Source organism: Callospermophilus lateralis, chromosome 6 (genome assembly GCF_048772815.1).
Source record: "Callospermophilus lateralis isolate mCalLat2 chromosome 6, mCalLat2.hap1, whole genome shotgun sequence".
In the NCBI taxonomy this organism is placed as follows: domain Eukaryota; kingdom Metazoa; phylum Chordata; class Mammalia; order Rodentia; family Sciuridae; genus Callospermophilus; species Callospermophilus lateralis.
This window is the reverse complement of record NC_135310.1, coordinates 144,027,909-144,050,184: the sequence shown is the minus strand read 5'-3', so window position 1 is coordinate 144,050,184 and position 22,276 is coordinate 144,027,909. Positions and strand designations below refer to the sequence as shown.

The 22,276-nt window shown below is 42.8% G+C and overlaps 1 protein-coding gene across 1 annotated transcript in view; it reads right to left on the bottom strand.

Moving 5' to 3' along the window:
* Positions 1-1,026: 1,026 nt before the first annotated feature.
* Ly86 (lymphocyte antigen 86) overlaps positions 1,027-22,276 on the bottom strand; it is a 60,936-nt gene continuing 39,686 nt past the window's right edge. The window contains exons 4-5 of the mRNA XM_076857890.1: positions 7,289-7,341; positions 1,027-1,399 (exon numbers count right to left, since the gene is read on the bottom strand). Coding sequence (XP_076714005.1) covers positions 1,316-1,399; positions 7,289-7,341 — 137 coding nt within the window. The 3' untranslated portion in view covers positions 1,027-1,315. The remainder of the gene's footprint in view (positions 1,400-7,288; positions 7,342-22,276) is intronic.

Genomic DNA, 22,276 nt, shown 5'->3' with positions numbered 1-22,276 from the left:
GAGCAAGAGGGCCAGAGACTGGGCCCAGGGACAATGGAAGGAGAGGAGCAGGGAGGAGGGAACAGTGTGTTGAAGGGACTGCAGAGCCTACCATGCCATCTGTACTCCAGGAGATGAGAAGTTGGGCTTCGGAGCTGGCTCTGGAAATAAGATGGGCAACTTGCTCATTTATTGAGGAGTTGAAGATGCAGATGAATTTGTTCACTGCTGGTCATGTGGCTTCTTAATATTTCAGGAACTGCCTCTTGGAGACAAGGGCAGTACCTGGTTTTGTTCTCAGTGTATCCTAGGAGCACAGTGCCTTATATGCTAGGTGTTGAGCACTTTTTCCTTAGATGAATGAATGAATGAATGTAGGAGTGAGTGACATCATGTGCTGAGATCAGGTATAATCATGCTCTGGGGGATGCTCTAGTTTGGATCTCGAATGTCCTGAGAGGCCTGTGTTGAAGGCTTGATTCCCTGAGGTGGCACTACTGTCAAGTGGGAGAGCCATTAGCAGGTGGGGTCTAGTGGGAGGTCTTTAGGAAATTTGGGGTGTGCCCTTAAAGAGGACTGTGGGACCCTGATCCCTCTTCTTCCTCTTTGCTCCCTGGCTTATATGGTGAGTGGATTTGCTCTACCACATGCTCCCACCATGATGTGCTGGCAGCCACAAATTAAAGCAGCAGGGGCCAAATGATTGTGGACAGAACTTTCAAAACTGTGAGGCAAAGTAACCCTTTTCTCTTCATAGGTCAATTGTCCCTGGTATTTATTGTGGTGACGGAAAGCTGGCTGACACAGAGGATGAAGGGGAGCGTTTTGTGAGGTTCCACACATTTTCACAGTTCTCTACTTGTAGATGGAGCATCATGCTTCTGAATTTCTTAGAAGAACTTATGCTGTGCCAGCAGGTGACACCTGTATCTGGAGAAAATGACTTTTTAATGACAGTATTGTACTAAGATGTTTTGAAAAATGCATGCTGAAGAGTTGTGAGCCAGTTTTCTTTATTCTGGGTAATGGTGAGGTAAATCTTCTAAGGAATCCAAAAGAAGGTGAGTCTGGGTAACTAATTAGGGAAGAAATGACCCTGAAGACTGCCTAGTGACTACTGAGAGGCTCCCCAGAAGCACATAATTTCCAGGGTTTCATTCCATCTGTGGAGTATGGGGACATCTGATCCTGGGGCTCAACTTAGCCGCTGCACTGCCAGGAAGTTCTTCAGAATCTCTCTGTCATCAACTGGTTCTTCTTACAAAGCCGGTTGAGTCTGGGGACCTTGGAGTTCCCATGAGAATGAGCTTACTGTGCTTTTGCCTGCAGGCCACAGTCAGGAGGCAATGACAGTGACATTGGCACAAGCCACTGTGGAACGGTTTTCATTATACAGTTTCAGCAAAACCTGGTATTCTCCCTGCAAGAGACACAGGGAGAATTATTAGGCAGGGGACATACACTATAGTCAATCATTCAGCAGCCAGCCTTCTGGGCCTGAGGTTTTCACACCACAGCTTCAACCAACTGCAGACTGAAAATGTTTGAAAAAGAGTTGCATCTGTACTGAACAGCTACAGACTCTTATCATGGTCATTATTCCCATAACAACTATTTATGTAAAAAAAAAACTATATATATATATATATATATATTACATAAATAGTTTTATATATATATATATATATATATATTTTACATAAATAGTTATATATATATATATATATATATTTTGGTACCAGGGATTGAATCTAGGGGCACTTTACCACTGAACCACATCCCCAGCCCTTTTTAATATTTTATGTAGAGACAGGGTCTCACTAAGTAACTTGGGCCTTAAGTTGCTCAGTCTGGGTTTGAAGTTGTATCCTCCTGCCTCAACCTCCTAAATTGCTGGGTTTATAGACATGCATCACCACATCCTGCCTATTTATACAACATTTATATTATATTAAATATTATATTAGATATTCTAAGTAATCTAGAGATGGTTTAAAATATGCAGATGATGTGCATAGGTCATATGCAAATCCTACACCATTTTATCTAAGGGACTTGAGCATCTGTGAATTTGGGTGTTTGAGGGGATCCTGGAACAAACCCCCCAGATGGGCTGTATTTATTGAGCATCTCTTATGTATAAGGCCTGATTCCAGACACTGGGGATGAAGTAGAAGAAGACAAACCAACTCCTTGCCCTGTAGGGCTCTGTCTTTCTGGGAGAGATGAACAAGCCACACATGAGGGACCATGGAGAGCTTGTTAAATACTGATGCTAAGGAGAACAGGGCAGGAAGGAGTGGGTGGGAGAGCTGGGGAGGGTGGGAATAATGTTGGTTTGCAGTTTTCAAAATGTATTTATGAGTGCATCATCATTATGCAAAATAGCAGGCTTCATTTTGACATAATCATACATGCATGGATATAATTTGCTCTATGTCAGTCCTCAGTCCTTTCTGTTTCTCTCCCCTCCTTCCTCTCCCTGTTTCCCTTTCTATACTCTACTGATCTTCCTTGCATTTATTTATTGTTTTTTGAATTGGTAAAATTCACCGTGGAATATTCATATACATACACAGCAGAATTTGGTAAATTTCACTCCACATTTCATCCCATCCCACTTCCTTCCACCTATGTCCCCTTCCTCTACTCCACTGATTTCCCTTCTATTTTCGTGGAATACCCTCCACCTGGCTTCCCCCCTTTATTTTGTTCTAGCTTCTGCACATGAGAGAGAGCACTTGCCCCTTGACTTTCTGAGTCTGGCTTATTTCATTTAGCATGATGTTTTCCAGTTCCACCCACTTACCAGAAAATGCTATAATTTAATTCATTATGGCTGAGTAAAACTCTATTGTGTGTCTGGGCCACATTTTCTTTATCCATTCATCTGTTGAAGGACACCTAGGTTGGTTCCATAACTTGGCTATTGTGAATTGAGCTGCTATAAATATTGAAGTGCCTGCATCCTTATAGTATGCTGATTTTAGTTCTTTTGGATAAATATCAAGGAGTGGGACATCTGGGTCATATGGTAGTTCCATTTCTTTGCTTTTGAGAAATCTCCATACTGCTTTCCAAAGTGGTTGTTCTAGTATGCAGTCCCACCAACAATGTATGAATGCACCTTTACCCCTGTATCCTCAACTGGTTTGCAATTTTGAGGACAGTGGTTAAGAGAGGATCTACTGAGAGAAGGGCCTTTAGGAAAAGACCTGAAGAAGGTGCAGGGGGGCGCCATGCTGCTCTGGGGCTGATGGCTCAGTGTTTGAGGAGGCCAGCGGGGCTGCCAGGAGAGAAAGGAGAGGAGGGGAGAGTGGGAGTCCACAGGAATCCAGAACCTTAGGACCTCACAGGTCAGGGTGGGGATGTTGGCTTCCAGTCTAAAAGGGTCTAAAAGGGTCTCAGGTTATGACCGTTTTCTCCAGAAGAGTGGTTGCATTTGACTTATGTGTGAATAGAATTTCTCTGGCTGCCATGTTGAAAAGAGGCTGTAGTGGGAAAGGGTGAAGCCTCATGATTAGGTAGGAGAAGACTGCAGTCATCCAGGTGAGAGGTGAGCATGACTTGGTGGAGATAGGGAGAAGGGGCTGGGTTTGGGATAGATTTGGAAAGGAGAACCATTATGATTGCTGAGGAAACCCAAGTGAGTGAGAGGCAAGAGATGGATTCAAGCCTTCTGGCCTGGGCAATTGGGAGGATAAAGTATCATTTGTTGAAATGGAGGAAATCCCTGTGAGGGCAAAATTTCCCAGCATAGAACCAAAATGCTCTATCATGAAGAAGGGTGCCATCTTTCAGGATTCCTTTCTAGCAACAGTACTCTTCATTTGCAGGTGGCATATAACCACTTAGAAGAGGCCATGAGAGCCATGCTACATGAGGAATTGTGGGATTATCCCAGGGGTTGACATGCATCTGTCTTGTTCTCTGCACACTGTGGTAGCATGTCTGTAGACTCACTAGTCTGGAGAAGAAAACTCAGAGAGGTGAGAGGTAGTGGCAAGCAGAGCAGAAAAGTCAAGAGAGAAGGATGCATAAGAAATGCCTGGCACATCTTTGAACTGCCTGTCACCCAAAGGAGGGAAGGAGTTTAATCTTTATCAAGCCAGAGGGAAGGAATAAATCAGACCACTGGATAGAAGTTGCAAGATCGGCTGCTTTTGGTAGCAGAGGGCAACTTTCTAGCAATTAGCAAAGGCTCAGGTGGAAATTGCATTTGAGAGAAGCAGGCTATGCTCTGGGTGATTCTTTGGGTGTGAGGACTGATTAGGTGATTCAGCTTGAGGATTCTGTAATTCTGCAGGTCAAATGCCAAGCAACTCTGATATTAGAAGCAGTGTTAGGAATTTCACCGAAACAGTGTAAAAATTGGAGAATTAATTATGAGTAAAGGCCAGTTGAAATTTATCTGATGGTGTTTCTTCATCATCACCACCACCACCACCACCATTATCACCATAATCATCATCATCCTTATTCTCTACTTGTCTTTTAACTCTCCAAGTGCAGGTAAGCCCACAATCTACAAAATTGTTGAAAACCAAATGAGTTTTTCATTATTGCTTTATGAGTCGAAAAGAAAATGGAGTATTTGGAGAAAGGTGCTCTAGATGATGCATTACAAGACACACATACTCTGGTAATAGTCTTTAGGCAACTGTGACAATCTGGGGACAGGTGGACAGATGGCTGTAGTCTTTGTGCTCTTGAGGAGGACTCTGGATTTGTGAGTTTGGAATGTGTATTTGCTTCCTTGGTAATACATAGCTAAGAATGTACCTATACTTTGTTGTCCATATGCTTTGGGAAGCCAAAGGATCTCTAAATTCTAATTAAGAAGACAGAAGGCATAAACAGATATAATATTGCATGCAAGACTTCAATTTAGGCTAAATAATTGGGTGTGTTAGATGGAAAATAAGCTATTTGGGATGGTTTGGAATGTTTCCAACACAGGATAAATGTTGAGGTGATAGACATACCAATTTTATGACTGTACATTGTATACAAACATTGAAATATCACAGTATATGTTACAAATACGTATAATTATTACATGCCAACTAAAAATAGTATTTGTCTATTTCTCTACCTAAAAAATAAATGCAAAGTAATACCAAGGCACTTAACATTGAGCCACATTTTTGACCAAGCAGGGACTGCCATTGTCCCAGGCATGAGCCTCAGAAGGGGAGGAGGCCCAGGCCCAGGCTCAGGAGACCTGACCGTGGCTTTGCCCTCACATCAGGCCATGCCTTCTTTAGCACTGCTCTGGGTTAAGGAAGGAAGGTACTACTTTTCTTCTAAGCATAGCAAATGACTGCAATAGGTTTGGTCCCTGAGTCACAGTGGTTCAACTTAGGATGACTTGAGAGTGATATGCATCCAGTAGAAAAGATATTTTGAATTTGGATCTCCTCTCAAGATAGTGACATGCAGTATGATCCTCTCTTGATCCTGGGCACCAAGAGAGAGCTGAGGCTTCTTCCCATTAGCCACACAATCCCAAACGATAGCAGCCAACAGTTTACAATGTACTTGAGGCTAAGCTAGGATGCTTGGTAGGTTAGGTGCATTACATGCATTTTTGATTTAATGTTATTTTCAACTTACAATAGGTTTACCAGGATGTAGCCCCCTTGTAAATCAAGGAACACCTGTAAAGCTTTTTACACCTCTGGTGAGTTTTCTTTCAGAAGGGTTCTATGACTTTAAAAAGTCCTTTTCTATTTCACAGCGATTGCTAAGGGCAGCTAGTTAAAGAAAAAGCCAATTATGCAAAATGAAAATCAATGGTTAGCAACTTTTATGTCAGTCTCCTGTGGGGTATCAGAAGGAAAATGAGACCAAAAAAATTCAAATAGCAAAGATTTAAGGAGAAAAAAAAAGCTATCTGGAAGATTTTTGGCCCTGGATCCTAGAAGTGAAGAGAGGATGAGTTTTCCTTTTTTGAAAATTTTCTAAATTATACTGAAACACCTAAGGAGAAAACTCTGCAGATTCCAGGAGAGAAAGCTGGGGTTTCCACCCCAGCTGTGAGAACAAGGGCAGTGAAAACCCAAGGTGGCCTCTCCAGACGCTGCTGTGGGACAGAAACCCAGAGGCTGGGCAGAAAGGAAGCAAACCCAGAAATGAAGCTAAGTGGAGGAGATTCCTTATGGATGAGTCTCGTCTCTTGTGGCTCTTTCAGGTTTGGGATGGCTGGTAAAATGAAGTTCAAAACAAAACCAAGAAATTAAATGATCACATTTCCACAATTGTTTTCGTGCTCTTCCGTAAGATTCTTGAAGGAGTAGCATATTGAAAATATATTGCTTATGCCAGAGCGGCTCGAATTCAGACATTCCATAAATCACATTATTTGGAGTTTTAACTTTTAAGGAATAAATATAAAATTCTAATGTTAGTTGTGAGTCTTGCCAGTGAAGGTCCAGGACATGAGCACTTTAGTTAGTTAGCCTGCTATGTATGGTTCGAATGTTCCCACCGAAACCTGTGTTGAATTTAATCCCCAGTAAACAGGTGAGATCAGGTGGGACCAAGATTGATTAGCTTGTGAGGGGTATACCCTCATAAATGGATTAATCCATTCTTAATAGATTAATGGGTAGTCTGTAGAGTGGGTCTGTTATAAAAAGCAGTTTATCTCTGTCTTTTCTGTGTAGTATGTGATGCTCTGGGCTACACTGGGACCCTGCAGAGAGTCCCCACCAGCAAGAAGGACCTCACCAGATGCAGCCTCTTCTTAGAGACCTCTCAGTCTCCATGGTCGGAATAAACCTTTAATCTTTATGAATTACCCAGTCTGTGGCATTCAGTTATAGCAACAGAAAATGAACGAAGACACAGCCCATGGATAATAGTTACAAGGGGGATATTTAAGCCTTTGTGGTTTTATGCATCTTCCTTTCTCTGAACTGCCAGTCTGTGCGTGGTGCCTCCCCCACACCCCAATCAGTGTAGCCATATGGAGCCCCATAGACCTTGGCAATCCTGTGCACAAGACTCCAGCATCCTTCTTAGTGGGATTTGTGCCTGGAAGATCCCTAAAGTTTCAATGACACATCAAATGAACATCCAAAAGGGCAAAGCCATGCATTGAACACTTCTAAGTGTCCACTATAGAGTCACAGCTTTATTGAGAAAGGGTTTTCTTAGTGATTGCCTATGGAAAAGTCTCAAACTATTTAATTCCTTGCTTTTCCTCCTCCTCCTCATCCTTTCTCCCCCCTCTTCTGTCTCCATCTTCACGAAATGTTCAATACAATAATTAAGTAACAACATTAGACAGAAAACTCAGACTTACCTCAGGAACATCAAAACTAGAATTATCAACAGGACCCGCATAGTAAACTTGCTCTGAAAAATAGACACAGCACAGGTAACATTATTCAACCCCTCGACACGAGAATGATCTGCTCATCCTTAGTGGTCACACAGATGTGGACCGTGGTAGGTGCGACAATCAGGGCAGCCATCGACGTAAGCATTTTAAGTTTCTGATCCAAACCCTGCTCTTGATTTAGTTATTCATTTATGCACCAACTATTTGTCAAGTGCCTACCATGTGGGAGACCCTGGGGATCCAGTGATGGTCTCTGTCCTCATGTTGCTTATATTCTAATGAGGAGGCTGACATTGCAGAAATAACTGAACAAGATGATATCCATACTATTAAAAGTGTTGAAAAGCAACATGCAGGTGATGTGAAAGGCGGGGTGAAGAGGCCCCTGGAGTGGACTGTGAGGGGTTCCAGACTGAGACCATCTCCTGTCTTTCTGTTTGGCCTGTGATAGTCATTTTTTTCTTTGGACTCAGATTTTGTTTTGTTGTTTTTGAACTGAGAATTGAATCCAAGGGTGCTCCACCACGGAGCCACCTCCCCACCCTGTTTTTATATTTTATTTAGGGACAGGTTCTCACTAAGTTGCTTAGGGCCTTGCTAAGTTGCTGAGCCTGGCTTTGAACTTGCGATCCTCCTGCCTCTGGAGCCTTTGGGATTCAAGGTTTGTGCCACCACACTGGGCAGACTCAGTTTTCTTGTTTTAAGACTGGACTGATAATGTGAATAAAAGAGACCACTTCATAAGGTTAGGAGGAATTAAAATCCTTGGTACATATTTGCAAGAACTAGGAACCGGGAGATTCTGTGTTTGATAGGCTGTGACTGGTCAAGGAAGCCATCTCTATGGAGGTGACACTTGAGCTATGGGCCTTCCCATTGGGCCTCCACCTCAGTGTCAGAGCCCTTGCCTAGCGTATGTGAGGCCCTATGTTTGATCCCCAGCACCAAAAAAGCAAGACAACAAATAAACAAAAGAAACCAAGAGGAGGCTAATAACCAACTTACAGAGCTGGGAGAAGAGAATTTTAGGGGAATAGAATAAGGATGAAGGTCCTGATGTGGGAAATTGGGAGACAGATTTGCTGGAGCACAGTGAAAAAGAGGGACCATGTTGAAAAGACCCTGGAAAACCAGAGGGAGACAGATATTTCAGCGTGTTGAGGATGCAGAAGGAAGTTTGGATTTCACTCCAGAGGCAGTGGGAAAAGAATTAAAAATCAAATGAAAACACTTTCTTTGTGTTTTGCCGTATGGAGAATGGAGGGGAGAGGCAGAAAGGGAGGCCCCTCCGTGGACAAGAGGAGGGAAAGTTTGTGAAGGGTGGAAGTGCAGGTGGTGGAGGCCAGGAAACACTAGAGAATTGTGGCCACACTCAGAGACAGGACTCACTGATGAGTGGACAGGAAGAGTGAGGGTCGGGGGGACTTGGGGCTGGTGGGGGTGCCATTTATTGATATGGAGGAACATGGGGAGGAAAAGCCATGTGTGTATGTGTACGTGTGCACGCGTGTGTGTGTGCGCATGCTCACGTGTGTGTAATGGTCAATAAAGGGTCTTTGAAAGCAGTTGGATGTATGTATCAGGAGTCTGGGGAAGTGGTAGGAATGGAACTATAGATACTGGAGTCATTTATGTGTAGTGGGGATAAAGCCGTGGGATGGGATAAGACCCTAGCTCCAGGGGACAAGATCAACAGGCAGAGAAGGGGAAAGGCTAGAAGCACTCCAGAAGCCCTTCGACTCTCAGAGGTTGAGTGTAGAAGTTGATCAAAGAGACCAAGGGACCCGCGATGGAAGGGAAGGTCATCAAAGAAGCCAGAAGGTGAGTGTTTTTCAAACAGAAGGGTAAGACCAACTGTGTTGGATGCCACTGCTCAGAGTTTGAGTAAAGTGAGGACAGAATTGTGCACTGGCTTTGGCAACCTGGACATCATTTGGTGACATTGACAAAAGCACTGAAGGGGGGAGATAGAATGCCCAGGTGGGGTGGGTTTAGAGAGGGATGGAGGTGAGGGAGTTGGAGTTTTGCAGTACAGGAAAACGGGGGGAAATGAGAGCTCTCAGGGAGGATGTGTGTGGGGTGCCTGGTTCCTTATTCATGACGTGTGCAGCGGCGGCACCACACTCCTCTTGTAAAGGGAAGAATCATGTTGAAAGAAGACTGAACACACAGAAGAGAGGGAGTAAATGGAGGAGTGAGGGTTTAAGAAAGCGGAAAAGGAAGGATTTGCTTTTGAGAGAAGCACAAAGTTGCTCCCATAGTGTAGGAGGGAAAGGGAGCAGAATGGGGTCGGGCATAGGTAGACCCCATAGTGGGGTCAGCCACTAGGCCACGGGCAGGCGGGCTCCTGTCTGATTCCTTTCATTTTTGGTGAAGATCATGTGCAGACAGATAGGGGGAAGTGGAGGGTGGGGGTCTGTGGTGTGTTGAGGAGCAAAAGAGGGTTTATACTATCCATTATGGACAGTGGGGAAGAAAATGGCTTGAGGCAGCGTTAGTGTTGTTGAGTGCCTTTTTTTTTTTTTTGAGGTCTGTGGCCATGAATTCAGCTACCCCTGTCATCCCAGATGTATATTTTTTCTCAGAAATATTCAACGATTCTGATGTAGTCGATGGTTGTATTGTAGTTTGACCAATCAATAACGTGAAGAGACAGCCTACAGAATGGGAGAAAATCTTTACCACATGCTCATCAGATAGAGCACTAATCTCCAGGATATATAAAGAACTCAAAAAACTTCACACACACACACACACACACACACACACACACACAATAACCCAGTCAATCCATGGGCTAAGGAACTGGGCAGACACTTCACAGAAGAAGATATATAATAGACCAACTAATATATGACAAAATGTTCATCATCTCTAGCAATTAAAGAAATGCAAATCAAAACTAAGATTTCATCTTACTCCAGTCAGAATGGCAGCTATTAAGAGTACAAACAACAATAAGTGTTGGGGGGGAATGTGGGGAAAAAGGTACACTCATACATTGCTGGTGGGACCACAAATTGGTGCAACCATTCTGGAAAGCAGTATGGAGATTCCTCGGAAAACTTGGAATGGAACCACCATTTGACCCAACTATCCCACTCTATAGATAGTCTTTCTATACCCAAAGAACTTAAAAATCAGCACACTATAATGATGCAACCACGTCAATGTTTATAGGAGCTCAATTCATGACAGCTAAACTGTGGAACCAACCTAGATGCCCTTCAATAGATAAATGAATAAAGAAACGGTGGTATATATACACAATAGAATATTATTCAACCCTAAAGAAGAATGAAATTGTGGCATTTGCAGGGAAATGGATGGAGTCAGAGAATATCATGCTAAGTGAAATAAGCAAATCCCCCCAAAACAAATATCAAATGTTTTCTCTGATATGTAGATCCTGATCCATAATGGATGGGTGACAAGGGAAGAATGGAGAAACTTTAGATTAGGCAGAGAGGAGTGGGCCATAGGGGTGAGAAAGATGGTGTAATGAGACAGACATTATTATTCTATGTACATGTATTAACGCATGAATGGTGTAACTGCATCATATACAACCAGAGAATGAAAAGTTGTGCTCCATTTGTGTATCAAAAAAATTTAAAAACAGTTGTAGATTGGCTGGATGACAGTGATAGAGAAAGTCAAGTCTATTGGGGACAGATGCAAAGGAAAGATTAAAATAACAGACCACGGATCTCAGGAGAGTAGGGAAGGTAATGAAGGCAGGAGGAGGCCCTTAATAGTAAAAACAGAGTGGTTGGGAGGTATCTCCATTATTGCAATAAGGTCCCAGGACTGGCAGAGCCCTGCACTGAGAGTTTGGAAGTGGAACATTTTTGCAGACTATGACAACACCCAGGGTTGATGGTCGAGACAGAAGTTGGAAATGGTTGTTGGAGATAAGGAGGTGAAGAAATGGAGACATCACAGCACTGGGTGGTCACATCCATGTCAGTATTGAAATCAGCAGGAAGGACAAGACCTTGCCCATGTCCTCAAAGGATTACTGCCTCCTCTGTGATTTGCTGGCTGTATGAACTTAGCATATTATAATGGCTCACTGCACAGACTCTGGGGTCAGACTACAAGTTAGGCAGGTAGGTTATCACAACGTCCCCTCCAAAGGTGCTTGTGAGCATCGCATGAGTTAATGCACGTGACTTTCCTAACAGCACCTGGCACAGTAAGCCCTCAAGAAACGCTTGCTATGAACGTGTTTGCTTATTCATGGACACCACTGAACATCCATTCAACATAGGTCGGGACTGTGCAGGGTGCTAGGAGAACAGTAGACAAGAACAGGATGGGAGCCGTTTAAACCACTGGCCACCAGGATTGGAACCTTTGTTCCCAGAGCTTTTCCCTCTGTCAGACTAGGATTCTGGCTTGCTGCTCTGCAGTGTCTGACACTCAGCAGTTGCAGTGTGTGGTCATCAAATGAGGCTATTGATGAGTAGAGCCAGAATTGGGACATGGGTCTGACACTCGACTTCATTCTCGCTCCCTCTGCTGTGACTCCCTATCTGTTGGGAGAATCAGGTCCTGAGAGGGGCTGGCACATGAGGAATGGACTCGGGAATAAGTCATTCAGGGCACCCAAGTCTGGTGATGATAGTGGGGGACAGGTGGGGGAGTAAATAAGCACTTATCGGGTTATTAATGATGTTAGGATCTAAACTCTTTTCATGATAGAGTGACTTCCTGCCTGTCACAGAACCTGGCTTTCACAGCTGCTTAGTAAATACTTGGAAACAGATCAAACTGTCCCTGTTCCAAAGGCCTTTGGACCAGAGGCATCATGGCTGGTACATCATGACTCAAATTGAATGGTATTGGGGACATGAGGGCAAGTACCCCTTTAAAAATGTCTCTGAAGGGCAACCTGATACCTCAACTTCTAACAAACCTGTTCCCTAGAATGGATTTTGGCTTCTATTAAATACCCATGTCCTCAACATACCTTCCTCCCCTTGGCAATTCCTGGTACTTGCAAGTAGAGCATGCATGTGTGGTAGGTGTCAGACAGTCCTATTTCACTGCTCCGCATGTCCAGATCTAGTCATTTTTAAAAGAAAACTTCTACAGGTATGTGTTGCTAAATAATAGAGGCACATTCTGAGAAGCGTATAGTTTGCTGATTTCATTGGTGTATGAATATCACAGTGTACTACACAAACAAGACATCCATGACACCACTAGGTCACATCATCTTGTAGATCACGGTTGTAGGTGCAGTCCACCATTGACTGAAATGTCATTATGTGACACATGGCTGTATTTGGTTCTGGATATAAGCAAGACTTTTCTTGGAAACTGCAGTCAAAGTTCCAGATGCTATCCGTAAGGACCTTCCAGTGTAATTGGGGAAGATGAAGTAACATGTTACACAAAAAGTTAATTGTATGAAGAGTCATCCAGATATAAGGGCATTGTACCTACATGCACAGGGTCTGGGGGGGCTGCCTATTAGGATCCATTTGTAATGTTGGTGCTTTGCATAACCTGAGTACACACACAAGTGCCCCTAGCTGGTGGGCAATATAGTGGCCCAGTTCAGCTACCAGCACGTTAATTCTTTTAAAAAATTATCTTCTTCCTAATGGATACGGTGGTCCATGCCAGGACCATCGGAGCTGAGGGACAAAGAGACCCCTGCCAATCTGTTCTGGTGAGAGATCATTTTATTTCAACTCACCAGTTGGCTTCCTGCTTACTTACAGATACTGTGATTCCTAGATATACTTACAAGAATTTCTCCTGTGTTTTAGTTGAATGGGCCTCTGTGGCCCTCAGTCTGAGGGTATGACTTCTATGGTCATTCGAAATCACTCCTGCTGGTCATCAGGGCTGGGGACACAGGGTGGCCCAGAGCAGAGTCCAGAATGAGGACGGGGTGTGCTAGTCCTGGACTGGTCTGGCTGGATTCCCTTGGGCTCCTTTTATGCTCACCTTCTGCTCTTTTGTCTGCTCTTTGGTGACACAGTGCAAGCAACTTGACCTAGGATAGCAGACAGAGGGTCAAGAGCCAGCTCTCCTACTCAGTAGCCAAGTAAGGTGGGTAATTTGCTGAATCATCTGTACTCAGCTTCTGCATTTGCAAAACACAAATAGGAATGACCCCCTGGAGGGCATGAAGACCTCTGGAGACCAGGTATGTAACCTCTGAGCAGAATGCCCCGCTGAGGGTAGGAACACAAGTCATTAGTTGAATTATTATTAATTCACTTGGTGGGTGCTGAAATACACAGGGAGGCCAGGTTTTGGAATTTCTTGGTCCAACCAGCGTGCACAACAGTTAAGTTCTTATCTTCTGTTTTGAAAAATGTTTGAGTAGGGCTCTTTGAAGAACACCATTTGAATGGTATCTCAGGTTCTGCACTGCTCATTTAATGCCCCAGGATTTGCTAATTTGTGCTCTTCACTATTAACAGGTCCTTCACTGGGGTGAGAGATTTTTATTAAATTGGTCTCAACTGGATGGAGCTTTTTGGAGGCCCATGAAGTTCCTGAGAAGAGTTGCAAGTAGCTCATGAACTGCTTTTTTTTTTTTTTCCTTAAACCTGATGAAACAACACCTAAAATTAAGTCTTCACTCCTTCCTTTCTCAGATCCTCTCTGATTCTGAGACTCCTTTAATTAACATTCTCACACTCCAGTACTATAAAAAGGTCCCCAGTGTATCTGCACCCATTTCTTCCTTTCCTTCATTTGAAATCTCTTATCAGTTTTTCATGTGCAAGAAATTCAACCCCCTGGTTTTGAACACATGGAAGCATTTCTGAAAAATCAACTTTTTTTTTTTTCTTTTGGAAATAGGAAGTTGATTTGTATATTTTACTTTCTTTCATTTCCTTTCTTTATTAACGTGTTCATCATTTGTGTGCGCGTGTGTGTGCGCGCGCACAGAATCTGCCCTTGCACGTGCTGGACGAATTCTCTACCACTGAACTGCATCCCCAGTCTTGAACATTAATTTTTAAATTTTGGAAATAAAAGGCCCCAGTGCAGAGGCTGGTGTGGAAGGGTTTGCTGAGTACATCAGCTCTGCAGGCAGCCTTCTCCCCGCTCCCAGCTCTTCCTAGGACCTTACTGGAATGTCCTCCAGTCTTGCACATTTATTATAAAGATACCACCAGTATGCAAGCATTATTAGGAGATTAACAATGTAAAAATCCATAGAGTAACAATGTATGATGCCCTGTCATTTAGTCTATCCAGAACAAATATATTCTGGATATATATATAGAACCCAGGACCTTGGGCATTGCTAAGCACATGCTCTACCGCTAACCTCTGACCCCCAAACTCTCATTTATTTATTTACTCAGCATTTTGGACTTTTTCCCTACCACCCAGTAGAGTAAGGGTGATGAACAGGGAGGCCAACTCCACCAGCCACTTGCTAAATTGAGTGATGGATGTACTTGAGGCACACAGCAGGGCTAACAAACACATTCATTCCCTCACTATACATTTAAAAATGTGTGTGTGTGTGTGTGTGTGTGTGTGTGTGTGTGTGTGTGAGAGAGAGAGAGAGAGAGAGAGAGAGAGAGAGAGAACATTTGGGATCTACTCTGTCAACAAATTTCAAGCAAACAATGCAATATTATTAACTATAGTTATCATGCTGTGCATTAGACCCCCACATTGATCCTATAGTGAAAAACCAACATCTTCCCCTTTTCCTTTACTCCTTCATTCCTAGAAAAGCCTTCTACCTTGAGTTGACAAATTTGGGGATTTTTTTTTTTTTTTTTTTTTAAGATTCCACATGTGAGTGAATTCCTGCAGTATTTTTCTTTCCATGTCTGACTCACGTCACTTAGCATTCTGTCCTCCATGTTCATTCCAGTTGTTGCAGTGACAGGGGTGGTAGTATTCCACTGAGTATACAGCCTGTATCGTCTTTATCCATTCATCTGTTGAGGCTCCCACATCGTGAGTGTAGTGATAACTTTTGGAGGAAAAGGAACTGTCGCACACTGTTGGTGGGGATGTAAATTAGTACAACCATCATGGAGGACAGTATCCATGTGCCTCAAAAAATAATCCAGCCATCCCACTTCCGGGTCTGTATGTCAAAGGACAAGAAATCCCATCTGGAAGAGGTGCCTGCATTGGGGAGTTCTGTTGAGCTGGGAGGACACAGCCACGTCCTGCAGGAGCACAGTGGGAGCGAGCTCTGGCCACAGGGTGGTGATGGGATGAAGAGGGAATAGGAGAATGTTCCAGGCTGGCCAAGTGCATCCTCTTTGGAGTGGGAGGGAGGGAATGTATTGCTTCATTTTAATGAGCTCTAAATATCATCCTTTTCCTCTCCCTGCCTCTGGGTATTTCCTGAGTCTGAAATCTGAACAATGGCACAGGCCCAGCATAGTTATCCTGCTCTCCTCCCTGAGCTGCGCCTCTGTTTTCTTAGTCTTGGACATTCCAGGGCCTGGTGTTTCCTGTCTCCTGATGATGCAGAGCTTGTTGGTTCAGGTACCTATTTAAGAAAATGATGAACTTGCCTGGGACCGGCTTACAAGAGTGCCTTCTGTGGATGAGGCTGTCAATAGGTCAAGCAGGCCCCAAAGACTGGAGGCTTCCTCAGGGATTCAGTGGATTCTGGGCCATGTGGGCAGGTAGCTCCAGGCTTAACTCAAGTTCACTCGTAATTTTTCATTATTTTATTTAGTGTCCTGATTTGGCAGCTTTGTGAGCTTTCAGGCCTCTTTCTTTTCTTTTTTTTTTTTTTGGTTTTGATTTGGGCCTCATGCAATTCTGGACCATTTTGTCCCACCTGAAAAAGTCCCCCCATCCCCAAATCTCACTGGGGCATAACTGGATGCAGTTATGCCTTTTCTCAGCAGAGATCCTGCAGATCCTCCCTATATGGTTTCACAGAGAGTGCCTGGTGAGGGGCAGGCAGCAATCCAAGCCAGGTCCTCTTTGCAACCCAGGACTGGGCTGGGTCTCACAGCAGGTGGTTTTGGCGTCCTGGGCCACAGATCTGCAGGGAAAATCCCTTCAGTATATATCTGTGGCTTGGTGGGAGGCAGGGGGTATCCTCTGATGTTACTTCAGGTCAAAGGCCTGTTATCTCTACACCTGCCTCTGTTCAGAACTGCTGTGGAGAGCAACCTGGAAGTGTAGGGAGATTAACTCCTGCAGGAAGTTCTTGACATAGGTGCCTTCTGACCCTGAGAAGGACAGTTCTGAGGTTCCCACTGCAATGCCCCAAGGGTCCCAGTGGTATGGAGCCTGAGCTCCCCACATTGGTGCAGCCCTCCTGGCTTTCCCTCCTGCTCCCCCTCATTCCTGCTTCCTGGCATCATGTCCCAAGACATGGCCCATCTCCAAGGCCTTGTTTCCATCTTTGCTTGGCGAGGAACGATGTTGAGAGCCACAGCCAGGTCAGGATGGCGCCTGGCATTTTGCCGGGAGGAGTGTTTGAGAAGTAACGCCAGCGAGCCATTAAGATGATGATAATTGAGTTGGGTTGTGTATAATTATTAAGATAATGACTGATTGCTGTAACTGGATGATGCTGAATTGAGGCAAGCTGTGTATTCAGTTCTGTATGTAAACCTCTGCTGTTTGGCAATAAGGTGGCTCCTGCTACCTCGGGTGCCCGCTATTTTTGAGTTCTCGCGGAGTACACGTTGGTTCTCGCGGCGTTTCCGTGGAATTCTGGAGAGTTCCCGTGGGGTTCTGGCAATAAAGTAGTTCCTGTTTTGAACCTACAAGTGGCTCGTGACCTCCCGGTTATTGTGTGCCCAGCCAGACTGTGGCAGAACCCAAATGAAGAACACTTCCTGGAGGAAGCTGCCTGTTACCGTTAGAATATGGAATGCCTGTCTTCACCAAAACTCATGTTGGGGCCTGGTCACCAGTATCATGGTTTGAGAGATAGTGGAACTTTTAAGAGGTTTTGGATCCTGAAGCCTCTGTCCTCATGAAGAAATTAATGCCATTTCATGGGAGTGAGTCCTTGCTCTCTAGGAACTTGATTAGTTATCATGAAAGTGGCGTTTGCCTTTTGTCTCCTGTCCCTGTATGCACCTTCTTGCCCTTTCCCTTCCCTTTTCTGCCAGGTTATAAAGCAGCATGAAGTCCTCACCAGATGAACCACCCAGCCTTGGATTTCCCAGCATCCAGAACTGTTAGCTAAAATAAACCATTTCTTCTTTATAAATTGCCTACTGTCAGGTATTCATTTATAATAATAGAAAACAAACTAAGACAGTACCTCTTTTCTTAATGTGTACCAAGGCTATGTATGAGCTAGTGGTGGCCCAAGAAACTTAGCTGCTAAAACATTTGGACGTTTTCTGGATAATTGCGCTACCTAGTCTAGAAACTACACAGAATGCCACGGAACCTGTTCCTTCCCTGACTTTTGTGCTAAAATTCAGGAAGGAACTTTTCATGCCCTGGATGGTCCCTGTGAATTATGTGAAACTCACACTATGGGGAAATACAGAGGTTGAATGGGGGAGGGGGTGATGGTAAAGATGTGGACCACAGTTGTGCACAGAAGAACAGAATTAGGGGCAGAAGAGGAAGCCAGAAAGTTTAAGAAAAGAGGAAGTAGAGGAAGGGGGAGGGGCAAGTCAGTCTCTCTGAGTGTCTTTTTCATTCTTTTTTTTTAAGAGATGAAAATATTTATTATGATGATTTGATTATTACACATTGTATGCATGTATTGCATTACCACAGGGTAACACATAAAGATGAACAAACATTATGTCTCAATAGAAATAATTTAAAAATATAATTATATTTACCATTTCAAAAGATGATAGTAGTTTTTGTGTAAAGTGAACCTGCTAGTGACTTGAACAAATAAACAAAACATCAAATTATGCAAATATGTATAAAATCTTACAATGTGAAGCTCAACAATTTTTAGCAAAATATATGTTTTGTACAGGAACTATAGTTTTGGGTACAGAATAGAGTGAACATAATTTTAAGATTCTTAGAATTGCGTTTCTAGAGAATCTCATGCCATCTTTTAGTTTTTAATTTTAATTTGTCATATATGACAACAGAATGCATTACAATTCATCTTACACATATAGAGCCCAATTTTTCATGTCTCTGGTTGTACAAAAAGTAGAGTCACACCATTTGTGTCTTCATACATGTACTTAGGGTAATGATGATCATCACATTCTACCATCTTTCCTACCCCTATTCCCCCTCCCTTTCTCTCCCTCCCCTTTTCCCCTTTGTCCTATCTAGAGTTCATTTAATCCACCCACCCCCCACAGCATATTATAAATCAGCATCCTTAAATCAGAGAAATCATTTGGAATTTGTTTTTTTTTGGGACTGGCCAATTTCACTTAGCATTATATTCTCCAGCTCCATCCATTTACCTGAAAATGCCATGATTTTATAATCTTCAAATGCTGAATAATATTCCATTGTGTATATATACCACATTTTCTTTATCCATTCATCTACTGAAGGGCATCTAGGTTTGTTACACAGTTTAGCTATTGTGAATTGTGCTGCAATAAACATTGATGTGGCTGTGTCCCTGTAGTATGCTGTTTTTAAGTCCTTTGGATACAGACCAAGTAGTGGGATAGCTGGGACAAATGGTGGTTCCATTCCCAGTTTTACAAGAAATCTTCATACTGCTTTCCATATTGGTGGCACCAATTTGCAGTCCCACCAGCAGTGTATGAGTGTGTCTTTTTACCTACATCCTCATCAACACTTATTGTTGTTTGTCTTCGTAATAGCTGCCATTCTGACTGGAGTGAGTTGAAATCTTAGAGTAGTTTTGATTTGCATTTCTCTAATTGCTAGAGATGATGAACATTGTTTTCATATATTTGTTGATTGATTGTATATCTTCTTATGAGAAGTGTCTGTTCAGTTCCTTGGCCCATTTATCGATTTTTTTGGTGTTAAGATTTATGAGTTCTTTATAAATTCTAGAGATTAGTGCTCTACCTGATGTAAGAATTTGTTCTGAATTAGTAGGCTCTCCATTCACCTCACTGATTTTTTCTTTTGCTGAGAAGAAGCTTTTTAGTTTGAATCCATCCCATTTATTGATTCTTGATATTAATTCTTATGCTATCAGAGTTGGGGCCTAATCCAACATGATGGAGATTTGGGCCTACTTTTTCTTCTAATAGACACAGTGTCTCTGGTTTAATTCCTAGGTCCTTAATCTATTTTGAGCTGAATTTTGTACATGGTGAGAGACAGGGGTTTAATTTCATTTAGTTGCATATGGATTTCCAATTTTCCCAGCACCATTTGTTGAAGAGGTTATCTTTTCTCCAATGTATGTTTTGGGTGCCTTTGTCAAATAGAAGTTAACTGTATGTGGGTTAGTCTCTGTGTCCTCTATTTTGTACCATTGGTCTACAAGTCAATTTTGGTGGCAATACCATGCTCTTTTCATTACTATTGCTCTGTAGTACAGTTTAAGGTCTGGTATAGTAATGCCACCTGCTTCACTCTTCTTGCTAAGGATTGCTTTAGTTATTCTGGGTCTCTTATTTTTCCCTTGTGATTGGAATGAGTCCAGTTTTTCATTCTTTTAGATGGAATTTTACTCTCATTAAGTAGTGGCCCAGTGTGATATAACTTACAATGGATAAACTGAACTCCAACAAACTGGATTTGAAAACTTTTCGATTCCTTGGCAAGTGTATTGGGAAGTTAATTCCTGTTGCTACTGGGAGCTCAGTAATAAGAAAGTGTTCAATTTTACATCCAAATATTTCTTGGATTCAGCATTTTGTTTGGCTCCTTTGGCTGGGTGTAGGGTCATTGTGTTTTGGGTATACTTGCTGTGATCCTTTTTGGGATCCCAAATACACTTTAAGGCACAAAACTATAATGAGGGTTTGGGTTACCTTTCCTCTACATGAATTATTTTAGCTCGGCCTGAGCCAATGCTACTTTGATATCTTTCCCTGTGCATTCAGCAGGGCTTGTGAGATCTTCTTGATGGCATTTCACTACCTAGAGACATTAATGGTATTGACAACTTGAAAACATGCACTGCAAACTTGTAATGGATTGTCTATAAAATTATCAAGTGAGAATCTTCCCAGAGTTGGTTCGTTTATGCTTCTCCATTTTTCCCTCTCCAGTGATTCAGAGATGTGTTCGTTGCCTGTGCTCTTTTCTCCCCCTATTAATAAGCTGGTTTTCAACCAGGAATGGTTCTAACACATGGGTCATGTCATTGACTTCTAGCCAAATAATTTCTCCTCTGGGTGAGGGACACAGCAGGCAGAAGCTTTCCGGAATCTGGGGAAAAAGTGACAATAATGACCCAGCAAGGTGAGTCTTTGATTCAACTCTGATGTGAATCAGTGGTACGACCTCCTATCCTGAAGGCTCATATCTTCTTGCCTCAGGCACATGAGCAAGTGTATTATATCCAAAGTTCTCAGAGTTGTTTGACTTCTGCGAGGGCATTTTAGTGGAAAACACGCAGAGTTTGTGGTTTCCTTGGGTTATGCACGCTTATTTGGCCTTTTCACATGACATGCAGAAGTCAGATAAAGGGCGCTGGTTTTCTGGTGGGAGTTATGCACACTATTAAATGGTCCCCCAAAGAAGTCCACATCCTTATCCCCAAAAGCTGTGATTGTGTCAACTTACATGGCAGCAGGGACTTTGTAGATATAATTAAATTAAGGATTTTGAGAGGGAGAGGTTATCCTGGGTTACCTGGGTAGACCAGCATAATCAAAGGGGGTCTATAAAAGGGATGCAGGGAATCCGAAGAAGAAGCCACGTGGAAATGAGAGCAGTGGGGAGATGTGGCTGTGAGCCAAGGAGTGCAGGTAGCCCATAGAAACCAAAAAGAGGCAAGGAAACAGATTCTCCCCTGAAGCCTCCAGCTTTAGATTTTAGATTCCTGACATCCAGACTGTAAGATAATATGTTAGTGTTATACATTGTAAATTGCTAACTTTGAGGTAACTTGTTACAGCAGCAACAGGAAACTAATACAGTGATCTCTAATTAAGAGAGGAGGGTCCAGGCAATCAGCCTGAGAATGAGGCCATGAGTGGTTGCTTTGTTTGAATTTGTGCTTCCCACAGAGGGCCCTTCAGAATCACAACACAAACACAATCTAGGAGTTGAGCAGAAAAGAAAGTACTGGGGTTTGGGTTGGGCCAGGGAGTAAAATTTCCAATATAAACTCCAATTAATGAGTTCAGGGTAGACTGTTAAAAGTAATTTAGAACAGTATGAAACTATTACGTCAGATCTGTCCAATAGAACATTCCACAAGGATAGAAATGTTCTGTGTCTGCCTCATCAGTTATGGTAGCCACTAGCCACATGTGGCTAATAAGAGCTTGAAATACAGATAGTGTGATAGATGAGCTAATTTTAAATTTAACTTAAATATAAATTATTTAAACAGCCACCTGTGACTTGTGGCTATCATCCTGGATGAAGCAGTCTGGGTCAACACTAACAGATATAATATGAGCCACAGATATAATTTTTAAATTTTCTATATGTATAGTTTCTATATATATAGTTTCTATATATATATAGTTATATTTAAAAAGGCAAAGAAGACTAGTGATATTAATTTGATGATGCATTTTGTTTAATTGAATTACTAAGTAGCTACCATTTCAGCATGGAACTAATATAAGGATTAATGAGATATTTATGTTTTTTTTTTCATCCTTTCCTTTTTTGATACAAGTCTTCAAAATCCAGTGTCTGTTCTATACGTGGAGCACAGCTCACTTTGGATCATATGACCCAAGTGCTCAACCCCGCCGCAGGTGGCCAGCCCCTACTGCACTGGACACTGCCGATCATTAAGTCACAGATGAGGGGTGGAGAAGGTGAAATGACTTGTTTTCAATTTCCTTCTTCCTGCAAGACCTGTTTATTTTTGTTGCCCGCGTTTCCTCTGAGAGATACATAACTTCAGGCAGT